Source organism: Camelus dromedarius, chromosome 11, assembly GCF_036321535.1.
Source record: "Camelus dromedarius isolate mCamDro1 chromosome 11, mCamDro1.pat, whole genome shotgun sequence".
Lineage (NCBI taxonomy): Eukaryota > Metazoa > Chordata > Mammalia > Artiodactyla > Camelidae > Camelus > Camelus dromedarius.
In genome coordinates, this window is record NC_087446.1 from 53,321,725 (window position 1) to 53,337,577 (window position 15,853).

Below are 15,853 nucleotides of genomic sequence, written 5' to 3' on the forward strand. Positions count from 1 at the left end.
GAGCACTTGCCTAGCATGCACAAGTCTTGGGTTCAAACCCCAGTATCTCCATTAAAAAATAAAGAATGGAAAAGAAAATTCAAACTCACTACTAATCAGAGAAATGCAATTTAAAATAACCAACAGTCCACTGAATACCCATTAGAACTTGTGTAATATCAAATGTTGAGAGGACAGAGGTAGTAACTTTCAAATAACAATGTTAAGAGTATAAACAACTACAGACTTTCTGAAAAATAACCTGGAGGTGCTTAGTGAAATTAAGTTTGTGTAAAATTCATGATTTGGAAATTCCATTCCTGGATGTATGTCCCAGGGAAATTCTTGAACAGGTTCGCAGTGGGCAACACAAGATAATTTTTGGAAGTGGGGAATGGATAAGCAAAGTATGATGGATGCCTATCATGGAATCCTGTGCAGTTGTTAAAAGCGTGAACTAGATTATATATAGCAATAATGATGGATCCTCAAAACAGAGTTGACTAAAAAAAGTAAAAATAAAATATGTGACAATGCCATTTACGCAAATTAAAAACACATACACTAAATAACCTGCAGTAGGTTGAATAATGCCCCCACAAAGATGTCCATATCTTAATTCCCTGAAGCTATGAATGTTACCTTACATGGCAAAAGAGACTTTGCAGATGTGTTTAAGGACTTGAGATTTATCCTGTATCATATGGGAAGGCCCAATGTAATCACAAGGGTATTCATAAAAGGGAGGCAGGGAATCAGTGTATAGTAGATGTGATAGCAGAAGGAAGTGGACAGAGTGATGGAAGAAGGGGCCACAGGCTAAGAAATGCTGGCAGCCTCTTAGAAGGTGAAAAAGGCAAGCAAACAGACCCTCCTCTGAAGCCTCCAGAAGGAATGGAGCCAGGCCAAATCTTGATTTTAGACTTCTGACCCTCAGTCCTGTAAAAGAATAAACTTGTACAGTTTTAAGCCACTAAATTGGTAGCAATCTGTTACAGCAGCAATAGGAAACAAATATACAACCCTACACATTTATAAGCACACGTGTAGTTAAGAACTTACATCAGTCACGTGAGAGTGGTGTCTCTGAGGGAGAGGAGTAGGAGATCAGATAGGGAATGAAGAGGGGTGACAGGATAAAACAAGAGACGTGGCCTGCACCTCCCCATATGCAAGGTCCAGCAAAGACAAACAGAAGCAGGTCACTCTGACTGCTGTGTAGAAAACAGGTTGAATGCTCTGATAGGTGTGGCAGATATTCTGAACATTGGCTCTTTTAAAGACTTTTACAGTATAAAATCAGTCTCGTTTGTACCTTGACTCTGTGAAGGCAGTGCCCTGAGGGGCAGGCATAAATATTTTGCTCACCGAAAGGTGTATCACTCAGTTTTGCTTACAAATTTGATCAGTGTGTGTGTAAGATCTACGCTGGGTAGCCTAACAAACTCAAGTCTGGGGGGTGTGAACTTGGACCTGCACTGTGCTGACCACCTTTTTTTTTTTAATTTAGATTTTTCTAGGGGGTAGGTAATTAGGTTTATTTATCTTTAGAGGAGGTACTGGGGATTGAACCCAGAACCTTGTGCATGCTAAGCATGTGCTCTGCTACTTGAGCTATATCCTCACCCTCTGTGCTGACAACCCTAATATCATATAAAGCTATTGTGCAGCCAACCTCCATCCTGGTGCCTCCTCACCCTTCACCTTCAGCCTTATTCCTCCCCATATCCCAAATGTCTGGTAAAGGGCCTTACACACAGTAGGCACACAGTGTTTGTCAGCCATCCTTGCTGATCTAGTAGTTAGGACCTGGCACGTTCATAGTACCTATTAGTGAAATGAGGTGACTGACCCTCCCCTTCCCTCAAATCAGATCATCTTTCTAGTTTTATTCCCTACTGTCCTACGTTCCATCTACCCCTAAGGACTTACTTTACTATACTATAAACACTCCATATTCTTTTCCTGCTTCCTTGCCTTTGCAAGCACTGTTACAAGTGACTAGAATAGATTTCTCTTTTAAAGAGGAGTTTCAAATATTACTTCTTCTTGGAGGTCTTCCCTATCACTCCATGCATTCATTTGATCAATTATTCATTCATCTATGGACTCATTCAACAAATACTGAGCACCTTTACAGCTAGGCACAATGCAAGGCATTGAAAATATGTGAGCCAAAAATAAAAGGTCACCACCTTCATAGAGGTCTAGCAGGAGAGATCAAGTTTAATAAACATGATACATTATGTTCACATTGATGAACTGAGATACATGCTCTGAGGAAACACTGTTCTTTGAGAGCACGTAACTAAGGAATCTTTTTTCTAGAATAGGGTGAGTTGTGAGTAGAGGGGTTCAAAGAAGGCCTCTATAAGGAAGTAACAGTGAACATCAATTTGGAGGCATGAATAGGCAAAGTGGAAGCAAAAAAGGTATTCCAAACAGAGAGGCTAGAAGGAATATGACAAATTTGAGGAACTGGAGGAGGCAATGGAGTTGGAAAGCAGAGAACAAGGAGGTAAGTGGTACAAGATGGGGAATTCGAGTGAGGAGAGGTCAAGGCACTGTGGCATGATCAGATCTGCATTTTGGAAAGATTATTCTAGCTGCTCTATGGTGACTGTATTAACGTGGAGAGCAAGAGAGAATGGAGGGTGGCAGGCTTTTGCAATCCTCTAGGTGAAATCAGGGTAGAGGTAATGAAAAGGAAGAAAGTAAATGAATTCCAAAGATAATTAAAAGGTAAAATTAATAAGAGTGAGGGAGAGTTTTAAGGGAAGGGAAAGAGGAATTCAAGAATAACTCCTAGGCTTCTGGCTTCAGTAACAGGAACCACTGGAGTCAGGGGAAGAACCTACCAGAATCCTATACACTTGAAACCATCGCCCATTTCCCGTCTTCCATTTGAGTTTAACCCCTTCCATTCTAACCGGGGTATTCTAAGTTCCCTCATTGTCACACTCCTGCCTGCCAGCAACAGGCAGGTGACACACCTCTCCCCAGTCCTCCAGGCCTGTTGTGTTGAAGGAGTTTCAATGACACAGTTTTTGAGTCTTGTTTCTTATCTTTAAAATGGAGACCACACCTCACCAGTCGTGAGGCTCCAGTTTAAAAATGATTGTATCTTTTCATTTTTGTCATTGTTTGGCTGTTCACTTTTTTCCAGCCCTCTCCGCCTGTTTGGAGGCAGTTCCTCGTCCCAGAGACAACGTGCAGACAATTCGTATAATGTGTCTGGAACGGCGGCCCCAAAGTTTGTCGCCCTACTCTGGTCAGAGTCCGGCCAGGGGCTCCGGCCAGCCTCCGACACCGTTAGGTAGCCTCCTGCAGGAGGTCAGCCCTCCCCACAGTGCCGCGAGACTGATTCATTCCGCACCGGTCCCGAGACCTCGCGAGAGTAGACGGCGCCCGTTGTCGCCCGGACTTGGAGCGCCACGCCTTCCCTAGCCTCAGAACGGTCTGCTCCTTCTTCTTTCCCCGCCTTCCACCCCGCGCTCCGCTCTCGGATTGGCTGATTGAGTCGGGTCAGGTTTTTCCTGGCCAGAAAGCGGCTCGACCACTAGTCCTTCTTTTGCGCCCGCCTCCGAAGCCTGTGGATTGGACAGCTGAGTCATGCGTCATGCGCCTCCGCGGGAGCGTAGACGAGCCAATCAGGAGCTTGGTGTATTTTACAAACTGGGGAAGTATCTGCAGCAGGAGCCGACAGAGTCCGGGGAAATAGCGAAAGCACTGGGGGCGACTCTGAGGGGTTCCAGGGGAGGTGCGGCATGGAAATCCTGGAGGGAATGAGGGCTGCGGGGGCTCATAGGGAGGAGAGGCAGCTCGGGGTCCTGGGGCGAAAGAATAGGCTCCGGGTGTCAGGAGGCGACGCCTAGAAAAGCGACCTTGTAGGCACCGGATCTTATGGGCGCATGGATTTGAGCGGAGGTGGGAGTATCAGGGAAGTCAGGACCGAAGCCTCGAACTGGCTGACCTTTGATCCCCGACCCTGCCTTCTTCTCCGTCTTAGTTGTAGCCGTCATGACCACCCTCCAAACCACGAAGGATCCTCTCCTCCGGAGTGTATCTCCCACCCCTAGCAAGATTCCCGTTCGCTCTCAGAGACGTCCTCCTCTCCCCACGGCCAAACTCTGCGCCCTGGACCAGGAGAACCAAGATCCAAGGGTAAGAGGGGCCTGAGGGGTGAAGACAGTAGCTACAAGGAGGCAGCACACACCAGCAATGCACCCAAACGCTAAGCCCCAGCTTTTTGTTCTCTTCCCCAGAGATTGGTGCAGAAGCTCAGTATTCAGCCTCCCCTCGCTGACTCAGCAGGCCCCAGGCCGAAAGCCACACTTCAAGCAGACCAATCAGAGAAATCGGTGGGGAGCACTCAGCTCCGGAATCCCTTGGAGGAGCTCAGGCCTAGCCCTGGGGGACAAAATGTGGGGCCTAGGCTCCCTCCCCAGACAGGTACTTGTTGAAGGATTGAAAACTGTCTCCTTGGCTAAGTTGGAAAATGGGTTGGGTGCAGTGGAGTTTGGGAGCTTTGCACCCCCCACCCCTGTTTACTATAAGTCCTAATACCTGTTCCTGGAAACCTCTTTGCTCTTAGAAGCCCTTTTCTTCCTTCAGCAGAATGTCATCTCTTCTAAAGTCTTTTGCAGCATCCCCCGTCAATTGCTCTGTGTTCTAGTATTTTGCTGTACTTCTTTTATAACATGTCTATGCTTTGCTTGAGTCTGTTACCTCTCTATAGTTTGATAATAGCTGATTGAGGATGGGGCTTTGTCTTACTCATCTCTTGGCGCCAGTGCCTAGAGTAGTGTTTTACACAGAGTAAAGTTCTGTGAATGGTGAGTTGAGTTCAATTACATGAATCTCTTTGGCTCCCTCTTGCACCTCAAGGTGACTGCTAGGCTCCCTGGCCCCTCAGCCTCCCCACTTCCTGTTCCTTTTCACCTTTTCTTCTCCTCTTCCCTTGCAGAGGCTCCAGGGACCATAGAGTTTGTGGCTGACCCTGCAGCCCTGGCCACCATCCTGTCAGGTGAGGGGGTGAAGAGCTGTCGCCTTGGGCGCCAGCCCAGTTTGGCTCAGAGAGTACTGATTCGAGAGAGCCAGGGAGGCACCGCCCGGAGGGGCCAGGTAATGAGCCAGGATAGGAAGAGATCAGGCTGGGATGGACTGGGGAGGGATTCCTGAGCCTGTGCTGATAACCTCTTTTGGGGTCCTAGCATGCCCGGGCCTCTGCATATTTGGCCCCCAGAACCCCCACCCACCGACTGGACCCTGCCAGGGCTTCCTGCTTCTCAAGGCTAGAGGGACCAGGACCTCGCAGCCGGACCTTTTGTCCCCAGAGGCTAGAAGCTCTGGTGAGTGTCCTTGATGGGCTGATACTCGGTGCTTCTGGGACCTCCTTCCAAGGACAAAGCTGGGCCTTGGAAGAGAAGGTACCTTGTGATGAGCCAAAGGGGTGGTGTCAAGGCATGTGGGATTGGTGATGGGGCCTGAAGATTTGGGCCCTGCCTCTGACTCTGCCTTTTCCCTTGCTCCTATGGATCAGATTCCTCCTTCAGGACCTTCTTCTCACCCTTCTGCTCGTCCTCATTTCCAGGAGCTAAGAAAAGAGACAGGTGGCAGCAGCAGGTAAGGAGAAGAGGGTCATTTGAAAAAGAATGATCCAGTGTCTCATACAGGGGTCCCTCAGAACAGGGGCCTTCCAGTAGCTTTAGGACTTCCCACCAACCCGGGCAGGGAACCTGTGACTGCCCAGGGTGAGCCCTTGGAATGGGGTTCAGGCCTTCATCACCAGTCCTCGGTATAACATCCATTTCTTCAGGTTATGGGGGAAGGAAGGGGAAAGAAATGAGAGGTGCCATCTCTTTTGTTTAGTGGCCAGAGCATAGACTGTGGCAATAAATGGGGTTTGCGTTAGATTCTTGACTCTGGGCACTTAAAGGCTGTGCAAGCTTGCCCTAACCTCCGAGGTTCAGTTTCTTTAATCTGTCAAATGAAGATAATGTTTGTATCAGCATTTGAGATTGTTGTGAGAATTAAATGAGATGATGTTTGTAAAGCACTTAGCACAGTGCCCAGCTCTTACTTGGTACTCAGTGACTAGCAAGCTGCTGTCCTTATTGTCATCAGGACTTCAGTGAGCCAGGCCTCAGGATTACTTCGGGAGATCCCTGTCCAGCCCGGTGAGTGTGTCTGGCCGGGGAGAGAGGAGCAGGGGTCTGCTTGGAGCAGGGAGCAAGACATGAAAGCTCAGCAGGCTCAGGGGGCAGGCCAGGTCAGAAGGAGCCAGAGGGGAAGGGACCTTCTTGATAGTCCGGAGGTTGGCCCAGTTGCACTGGTGTCGAAGGATGTGGTCCCCATTTCTACCTTCTCTCTGCCACTTTCTGCAAGGTTTACCTTCCACTCGTTGTTCACTCCTCAACCCCTAAGAGCTATCACCACACCCCCACCCACTCAGGGTGTTCAGATTAATGAGTGGTTACTGAGATTGTGCTAGGCTTCAAAGGGATGCTGGATGGGGTCCCTGCCCCTGCTAGTGCACTGGGGGCTGTCAAACTGGCATACCCTCCTCAGAGGTTGCAAAGCCCTGTACCAACCTTTGATGTGTGTTCCAGACACTACAGAAAATGTCTGTCTTCTAGCTTCCTCTCTCCCTGAAGGAGAACATGAAGTTGTCATTCACTCAGATGAAGGAGGAGGGGGCCCCCTTGGTCTGGCCAAGCGGGTACTGTTAAAAGAAACCCGAGAGACAACCCACAGCAGGGTGAGATGGGACCCTCTTGAGATGGGGGAGGGGAGTTGGGGAGATGCATGGGGCAATTCCCCAGCAGCAGCTGGCACTGAGGACTGTGGGTGGAGCCAGGCAGTCCTGGCCTGGGCCTCTGGATGTTAACTGGGTCCTGATTTGCCCCAGATGGGTCCAGGCCCTCTCCCAAGTGGGACCGGCCTCTGTTTACCATGTATCTGAGGCCTGGAAGTGAGAGGCCACAGTCTGGTATATATTTGTATCAACATCAGATCAGTTCCAAGAGTGAGACAGATCTGACACTTGTCAGCCAAAAACATTCATGCGTTCACTCCACAAGTGTTTATTGACCAGCTACCGTGTGCCAAGCAATGTTCTGGGTATACAGTAGTAAATAAGTTCACATTCTAGAAGGGGGAGCAAAAATAAACACATACATAAGTTATATAGTTTGTCATATAGTGATAAGTAATCTGTAAAAGAAAAAAATAAGGCACTGAAGGGGAAGGAGAAGTGGAAGGGGACTGGGTATTGCAGTTTGAAATAGATTGGTCAGGGGACTCCCATGGAGAAGGGGTGGCTAAGTGAAGAGCAGAAAGAGCTGAGGGAGTGAGCCATGCAGATATCTGGGGGAAGACTGTTCCAGGCCACGAGAACTACTGATGAAAAGAGGGGATGTGCCCATTGTGTTTAAGGATCAGCAAAAAGGCAAGGCTGAAGCAGAGTAAAGACAGGAAGTGAGGTTAGAGTGGTGATAGGATCAGGTTGGGTAGGGGTTTGTAAACCAGTGTGAGACCTTGGCTTTTACTTGGGGTGAGTGGAAAGCAGTGGGGAGCAGGGAGGAACAAGGGAGGGCCATGATTTGATAGATCTTACAAAAATCCCACTGGCTGCTGAAGTAAGAACAACACAGCAGTGCAAAGTAGGAGGGATCACTCTTCCACCTCGTCCTTCTCCACAGGATGGCTGCGGCTCCTGCCTGATGCCCTCCCCTGGCCGAGTAGTGCCACCTTCTGTCACCCGACCATCACCCTTTGGACGGGCTCAGCGTGTACCCTCCCCTGGCCCCTCAGCTCCAGTTTGTATCCACAATTCCTGGGGGCTGGGCAAGGGCAGAACAGTCTGGCTGGGATCCCTGCTGGGTCCAGGTTTTGTTCCGGCTCAGCCACCCCCATCTCTCCCCAGACCTCATATTCAGTGTTGCGGCGTCTCGCATTCCGCCCCAAAACTCAGTTCACACCCCTCCCATCAGCCCCCAGAGTTCCACAGGTAAGAGACGGCAGGGTGGGTAGCTGTCATAGGCCAGGGCTCCAGGAGGAAGGGAATGCATGGTTACAGGGAGAGTTATGGCATCTCACTTCTGTCCCAGGCCCGATGGTTGAGTGGCCTCTCCCCTCAGCCTTGCCCTGAAGAGCCTGCCCTGCCTTGGGTAAGTACCTGCAACCTTCCCATGCTCAGATTCCTCGCTCTGTCCTGCGGGCCTGAGGCCCAGCAGTTTTGAGGCAGGTGGCTCTCTGAAAAAGCTACCCAACTCTCCCTACTTCTCTGCTGCCCCTCCTAATCCAAGTCTAGGGCCTCTCAATTAAGGACCTAATCCCTTCCTCGTGAGGGTGGGACTCCTAGAAGAAGACACTAGTCTTCTTCCTACCCCAGCCTGGCTTCCTCACATGGCCCCTCTCCTCCTATGTGGCAGGAACAGATTGCAGTCCGGTTATTTGACCAGGAGAGTTGTATAAGGTTGCCGGAGGGGTCTGGGAAGCCACCCATGGCAACTCATGGACCCCACCCCAATAGAACCCCCAACCTCCAGGAGCTGAAGATGCAGGTGGGCCTGTGTGGGCAACAGCTTTGATGCCGATGGGCAGTGACAGGGCTGGAGGCAAGACAGACAGGAGGGGGGCGGGTATGGGAATAGGACAGTGTGCGTACGAGACTTGCACCCACATCTTGACATCACGTTGGGGTACTCTCTCCCACCCACAGCGCATCAGTATCCTGCAACAGCTTTTGCGACAGGAGGTAGAGGGGCTGGCAGAGGGCAAATGTGCCTCCCTTAGTGGGGGCTCCTCTCTGGATATGGTTGAACTTCAGCCCCTGCTGGCTGAAATTTCTAGAACACTGAATGCCCCAGAGCATAATCCTGGGTCTATCCACCTTCCTGGACTGTTACAACACTCTGGGCAGCCAGAGCCCCACCTTCCAGAGGAGTGTGGGGAACTGGAGCCCTGCCCTGGAGCAGAGCCTGAGGTGGCTCAGCCCTGCCCTCCAGCAGAGCCAGGGACCAGAGAGTCCCACCAGAGGAGGGAGCCTGAGACACCAGAGCCCTCCACCCGGGAACAGCCTGAGATGCCGGAGCCCTGCCCTCCGGGAGAGCCTGGACCCCTTCAGGCCTGCCCCCAGGGGCAGACAGGACTCCCAGAGCCCTCCCCTAGGATAGAGCCTGGGGTATCAGAGGCCTGCTCCCCAGAACCCAGAAGTCCAGAGTCCAGCCGACACCCCTGCTGCAGTCAGTGGGCTCCAGCGACCACCACCCTGACCTTCTCCTCTCAACACCCACTTTGCGCCAGCCCCCCTATCCACTCACTCCAGTCTCTGAGGCCCCCACCAGGCCAGGCAGGTAAGGAGCTGGTTGAAGGGGTTGTGAACAAAGAAGGTGCTCATCTGGCTGGAGCGGGGCCTGCCCCGCACCAGGTGATCCCATGCTTTCTTTCCCCTACCTGCCTTGCTCCAGCCCGTCTCTCCCTCAGGAAGAAAGGGGGAGCTGTGCTTTCAGCCCTGTGTTCCTAATTGGCTTGGCCTTTGGTTGGGGAGTGGGACAGAGCAGTATATGGTTGGGAGTCTAGGAGTCCAGAGTCCTCCCTGAACTCTCCATGGCCCCTGGCCCTCAGACCTCAGCAGTCTGGCGCCTCGAACCCTGGCCCTGAGGCAGCGCCTCAAATCATGTCTGACCGCCATCCACTGCTTCCACGAGGCCCGCCTGGATGATGAGTGTGCCTTCTACACCAGCCGAGCGCCTCCCTCAGGCCTCACCCGGGTCTGCACCAACCCTGTAGCCACGCTGCTGGAATGGCAGGACGCCCTGGTGAGCCTCCAGGCTGCAGCCAGCTATGCCTGCACAGCAGGCCTGTGGGAAGTAGGAGGTGGGGAGGCGGCCAGCCTCGGCTCCTTTACGGAGGTCAATAGGAAGAGTTGGCTGCGGTGCAAAGATGGCCGGGCTGTAACAAGCTCTTCTCTCTCTTCAGAGTTTTATTCCAGTCGGTTCTCCTGCCCCACAGGACTCTCCGTCATGAGGCATCCGCCTCTACCCATTCCTGTGCTGCCTTGCTCCTTCCTTTTAACCCTTATTTATTTTCTGCTCCATGGATTGGGAGCCAACACCCTTTTGTCCTTCAATAAAGTTTCTAAAGTGTCCAAATGTCTGTTTTCCTCTGGCCCTAGGCCAACTACTGCTGTTGCTCTCCAATTGCCCACAAGGTGGCAGTGTCCCCCAGCTTAGATGTCAGCCCTGGGTTCTCAGGATCCCCCAAGCTCCCTTACCTAGGAGCTGTCCTAGCATCCCACTCCTGCCCACCCCACCCACCCGGCAAGCTCTGAGTTGAGTGTGTTGGGGAAGCGGGAGTGGGCCTTTGGGGACTGCTCTTCTCCTTGCTCCCTGAGATCATGGCCCTTCCAGGAGCCATCAACAGTTCGCTCATCGCCTAGAGCTCCTTAGAATTCTCTCCCTGCATTGGGCTGAAAGCAAAAGCATGAGACCCAGATCTTTGGAATCCTCCCTTGTTAGTGCCACTCTGGTTGGTGTCTCCCTACAGTGTGAGTCCTCAAAGCTCTCCTGAAGCTGGTACCCTTCCTTCCCCATATCAGAGTGGGAACCCTGGGCTACTCCCCTCCTACTCCAGAGACAGGCCTTGCCAGGAATAAACCTTTGCCTCTGGCAGAATGATAGTCAGAGTGGGGGATCCTTGAGAGGAGTGAGGACAGGGTCAGCCACTTTTTCCCTCTCCGTGCACCAAGTTAAGAGGCACTCACATTCTCCAACTTCACTTTATTGGAAGAGGCAACAGCAGCTGTAGCCCCAGGGCCTAACCTGGATCGGGGTGAAGTAGGGGCTGTACAGGATGAATTTTAAATGCTAGGAAAGAATTCACTGGTTCCTCCAGTTCACAGGAAGGCCGCCATGACTAGAGCCTGGAGCCTGAAAATGGAGATGAGGGGAAGAGGGGATGGCTAGAGAAGTCAGGACAGAGGACCAGCGCCTACCCCATCCTAATGTCTCTTCTCCTGCCTAGATGGGCTCCTTCTGTTTCTGTTTTCTCCCTCGGAAAAAGCCAGGGTTTCCCTTCTGTTTTCTGCTTTCCATACCTCGGAGCTGCGTCTAGTGAAACTGTTCCCTAGCTCCCGGCAAAAGAGAGGGCATGACCTCCGCCCCTGTCCTGGCTTTCACATGCCTGCACACGGATGCTTCCTCTCTGCGCTTCCTCTGCTCCCCAGCCGCTTATACCCTGGAGCAGCAAGAGTCCGCCCACTAAGGCCACCTCCGAGAGGGGGAGGGTCTGCTCCACCGCCAGGTTCTCGAAGGATGGGGTGGCGCCTTGGGTGGGGCCAGGTGAAGGTGGGTGAGGAGAGGAGCGGAGGCGAAGGGCGAGCAGGGATGTGGGGGATGAGGCCCGGCTCAGTCCGGGTAGATGATGAAGCCAGAGAAGGTGCTGTACTTGTTGGTGTTACCGCCATGCACCTTCCCGCCGTCCAGCTTGATGAAGACTTCATCTCCCACATCCAAGTGCAGGATGACGCTGTTGCTGGCGTAGTCGTAGTTCTGGTCCGCATCCTGAGCAATGGCGCTGGCTCGGACCTAGTGACGGAGAACAGAACAACCCACTCACGCCCTGTGCCAAGTTGGGGTGACGAGGGGTCGGCCGAGGAGGTGCAGCTGGGTCTGTGAAGGAGACGTGAGGGTAGAAGGCTGCAGGGATTGGGAAGGACAAGGTGCTTCGCAGGCACTGCCATTCACTAGGTGCTGTGACTGGGGCAAGTTTCATGCCTTCTCTGGTCCTGTTTGAGCTATAAGGTGGAAGGTAGGAACAGAGCCTTCCTCATAAGGTTATAGGATTAAGTGAGTGTGAAGTGTGTTAGAACAGTGCTTTGCACAAAGCTGTATAGGTTTTGCTATTATTATTGTCATTAAAAAAAATAAAATTAGCCTAAAGGATAATTTCAAGATTCTGAACCCTCTCTGATCTCCTAAATTTGCATTCCGTTCCTCCAGTGATAGAGCACAGGCGTGTCTGTGCGTACGCAAGAGTGTGGGGGCCCTGGGAAGGTGCGATGATGCATTCCTGCCCCTGCTAGATTTCCCCTCCTAGCGCCGGTGGGCGCCCCGATGTGGGGGTCGCCTTCTGCCCCAACAGGTAGACCCTCCTGCCCTTTGGCCTCTGCTGCTGTTCGCCTCTCACTACCAGCCCCCTCTCCAGCCCCCCTTTTCCTGTCCCGCGGGGGTTGGTTATTAACTCATTAATTATTCATCATTATTCTAATCACTATTTACCTTCCCCAGGGCCGCAGCGCCCGCACCACGGAATACAGAGTGGGAGCCACGCAGCCCCCGCCTCCTCGGAAACCGACACATTCTAGATACAGACTACCCACCTTGCCCCTCACAGACACCTGGCATGGACCACACACACACCTGCACAGTGCCACATGCAGGTAGACACCCCTTTACTCGCACACCTTTGCACCCCGCACCCACAGACACACTTGCATCACGCACTAACACTAATTCTCGTACACAATACACTATCTCACTCCCATATATGGACACATATACACTCTCAATCCCTTTCCCTGGGTTCCCGGGGCATCTCTGCTGGGAGGAGACCCCAGTGCAGTGTCCGCGGGTCTTGGAGGGAGGCTGCTGCAGCAAGACCTGGGGTTCTGACAGCTGGGATGAGCAGGCCGGATGCGACACGGTCAAACCACCCCATCGCACACAGGCATTTAGGAGGTCACAGCTCAGCCCCAACCTTACACCCTGCAGCTTACAGGGGCCCAGGCACCTTTCCCCACCTCCACCACTGTGGCCTCTCTCTTCCTCTATGCATGTCGTGGACCTTGAGCTGAGTCTTTGAGGCTTTTCTCCCAAGCCAAGACAGTAGTGACTCCGACTCAGATCACAGGGGCAGGGACTAGGCCAGGGTCCAAGGCTTCTGCTTTATCTGTCCTTTGCCTCTTTCTTTTTCCCATATTCATTCCGGCAAGCCACCTGGCTGACCCTTAAGCTGCCACACCATTTTTCACCTCTGCCTACCGACTCAGTATTAGCTGAGGGTAAGGCCCACTATAGAAATGGTCCCAAGCCCAGGAGCTAGCAATAAGAGCTGCTTGGAAAATGAGCGAATGTTTTCTTTCTTTTTTACCTTTTTCTCAAAAAGCCAAGTTTAATGCCCCACACAGGAACAGCTACCTACTGCCACTGCCTTAAACCCAGATTCCATTCTATTTTGAAGGAGCCAGATTCCAGTCAGTCACCCACAGAGCAGCTGGGAAACCAGAAGGTCAGAAGACCTACCCAAGACAGGACGAGAAAAGAAGCTAATTGCAGCGTGAAATACCGAAGAGGTTGGATGTACAGTTGTCTACAGTTGGAGTGTGAAGGAGCGGCTGCAGCGATAGTAGTAAGCTCCGAGTCCTCAGGTACTTATTCTGAGGTACCATTCCTAATGCCCTGTGAGACCCTGGGCAGGTCGTTTCCTTTCTCTGGCCCCCAATTCCTCTTTAGCTAAATGACGTGATTTCTAAGTTCTTGGCCACCTGGCCTTCTTGGACTTAGTGACCCTATTTGGGAAAGAGGTTCGGGTCGCGTAATGAGTGCAGAGAGATTTAGGAAGCTACCAGGTCTGGAGCTAGGTGGGGGAGGGGCATCTCACCTGTCCATTCTTCATCAAGTCAGCCCACATGCTGGTGCCGTCACCGCCGCGCATGAGCACATGGTAAGCGAAGAAGTAGACACCTGACATGGGGCAGGTGAACTTGCCACTGGCCGCCTCGTAAGCGTTGCCCACGTTGGTCACCACGTCGTCGAAACGCAGCACCTCGTAACCCTCGTGTGGCCGCCGCAGACCAGCGTAGAAAGCTATTCGAGGCACGTAGCCGGCAGGGGGCGCCACCCCGCCGGGACCTGGGCCGGGAGGGCCCGGGGGACCTGGCCTGCCCGGCTCTCCTGGAGGTCCTCTGGGACCTGGCGGTCCTGGGGGCCCTCGCAGACCTGCCTTCCCCCGCCGGCCCACCTCTCCCTTGGCGCCCGGAGGGAAGGGGGTCACGGAGGCGGTCGCGCCGTCGGATCCTGTGCCCCGAGGCCCATGCGGGTCGCACACCATGCGGCAGCGACCCAGCATCTCGTAGTGTGCCGGCCCGCGGGAGCTGTGCACTAGCAGCGGAATGGCCACCAGCAGCAGCAGCACCATGGCCACCCCGACGGCCGCGCCCGCCACCCGCTTGCGGCGGCTCAGCCGCGACGCGGCCAGGGCCAGCAAATCCTCCTCACTCTTGGGCGCAATGGCGGCGGAGGCCCGGAGCTCTCCACGGACCCCGGAGGCGGTGGCCGGGATCGGGCCTGGATCGGGATCCCCCCGACGGCTGCTCCCGGCACCCCCGCCCCTGCGGGCTCCCGCCTCAGTGCTGCGGTTCCCCAAACCTTCCGTCAAGGCGGAGGTCCCCGCGTGAGTTGAGCCAGGGGCAGCTCCCGACGGTTCAGAGTCCGTGGTCCTCTGTTACCCTCCTGTTCAGTCTAACACTCTCGTGCGCCTGAAATCGGTAGCTTCTCGGACGGCTGGTTTCTTACAGATCTAGGATGCCTGCTCTCCGGACAGCTGCTTTCTCAAGGATGGCGGCGCCTAAGTCCCCTGCTACCCAGACGGATCGCTCTCTGCCGGAGCTGGGACTACTCTCCGCGCTCTGGACGTCCCAGGCTCTGCGCTGCGAGTGGCGCCCACCGGACACGACCTCCTGGTAGGTTTGCGCCCTGGCTCTTGGCGAGCACTGACCCACCTTTCTACCCCAGCCGCGGCCCCAGCCCCTGCTGGTGCCCTGGCCCCACGTCTCTCTCCAGCCAGCGCTCTCCCTCTCTGCGTCCCTAACCTTCCTCCCCTCCCTCCCGGGGCGGCAGTGCGGGTGGTGTGAGCAGCCGCGCGGCGAGAGCCGCTATAAGCGGCCGGGGGCGGAGCGACCCCTGGCGCCCAGAGAAGGAAGCGCGGAGGCGGGGCAGGCAGCGGCCCCCACCCGCATCCCTCTACTCTCTGTTCCTTCCCAGCTCTAAACCAATACTGCAGGGATTCATTGCCCCCACCCTATGCTTACTTTCACCCTCTTCCCTGAGTTTGGTATTCCCAGAGCCCAGAGGAGGCCAGAAACAGCGGTGGGGTAAAAGGGGTTGAGATACATACAGAAAACAGGTGGATTCCTGAGCTGAAAAGAATCCTCCCTGTCTCCCCCACCAAATAAATAAATAAATAAATAAATAAATAAATAAATAAATAAATAAATAAATAAATAAATAAATAAGAAGAAAGAAAGAAAAAAAAACCTCACAAACAAACAAGAAGGGCGAGAAAAAAAATAGAAATTTGCTACCCCATGTCCCTCAGTGCCAATGACCCAATAATGTATGGTAAAGGATTCAACGGGTATGTGTTGGTTTGAACTAGAAGAGGCAAATCTCCAGGCACTCCTACCCTCGACCCCCAGTGTTGAGGGGCGCAGAGCAATCGAGAGAGTGAGGGAGCTAGAGAGTGAGAAAACAGATCAGCCTGGGGAGTGAGCAGGAAACCGACAGGAAAGCCGAGAAGGAGCTACAGAGAAATCAGAGACGAAAGCCAGATAGAGATGCAGAGACAGAGACAAAGCTTGGAAAAGAGACTAACTGACAGCCCCAGAGGGGGAGAGGGAGAGACAGAGACGGAGAGAGAGAGACGGGAGTCAAGACAGGTTGACAGATCGAGAGAGAAATGTAAATGGCGCGCTGCAGAGAGACACCCAGGTCCGTGTTCGGACTTCAATGTGACATATCAACTGTGGGGAAGACGCGGAGGCGGGGCGGTTCTTCCAGCAGTGTGGTAGGCTCTGGGCCTGTGCATTGTG

The 15,853-nt window shown here is 53.2% G+C and overlaps 2 protein-coding genes across 5 annotated transcripts; one reads left to right on the plus strand and one right to left on the minus strand.

The window, feature by feature from the left end:
• Positions 1 to 3,637: 3,637 nt before the first annotated feature.
• TROAP (trophinin associated protein) lies at positions 3,638 to 10,126 on the plus strand. Of its 4 annotated transcripts, none has more exons than XM_064490949.1 (15): positions 3,638 to 3,739; positions 3,989 to 4,143; positions 4,245 to 4,431; positions 4,946 to 5,103; positions 5,193 to 5,330; positions 5,522 to 5,604; positions 6,106 to 6,158; positions 6,591 to 6,739; positions 7,683 to 7,799; positions 7,907 to 7,990; positions 8,091 to 8,150; positions 8,415 to 8,546; positions 8,705 to 9,338; positions 9,610 to 9,803; positions 9,964 to 10,126. In XM_064490949.1, exons 2-15 carry the CDS (start codon positions 4,000 to 4,002, stop codon positions 10,009 to 10,011), a joined length of 2,181 nt encoding a protein of 726 aa, XP_064347019.1. In that variant the 5' UTR covers positions 3,638 to 3,739; positions 3,989 to 3,999; the 3' UTR covers positions 10,012 to 10,126. The 4 variants fall into 4 exon arrangements, 2 of the variants coding, with proteins under 2 accessions (XP_064347019.1, XP_010995719.3); XM_010997417.3 differs by having other exon boundaries at positions 6,618 to 6,739; XR_010382910.1 differs by lacking the exons at positions 7,907 to 7,990; positions 8,091 to 8,150; positions 8,415 to 8,546; ... (1 more) ...; positions 9,610 to 9,803; positions 9,964 to 10,126 and having other exon boundaries at positions 4,946 to 5,005.
• A 653-nt stretch (positions 10,127 to 10,779) lies between these two features.
• C1QL4 (complement C1q like 4) lies at positions 10,780 to 14,906 on the minus strand. Its single transcript, XM_031462636.2, has 2 exons — positions 13,645 to 14,906; positions 10,780 to 11,570 (listed from the first exon to the last, which is right to left on the minus strand). Exons 1-2 carry the CDS (start codon positions 14,179 to 14,181, stop codon positions 11,391 to 11,393), a joined length of 717 nt encoding a protein of 238 aa, XP_031318496.1. The 5' UTR covers positions 14,182 to 14,906; the 3' UTR covers positions 10,780 to 11,390.
• Between the last annotated feature and the right edge of the window lie 947 nt (positions 14,907 to 15,853).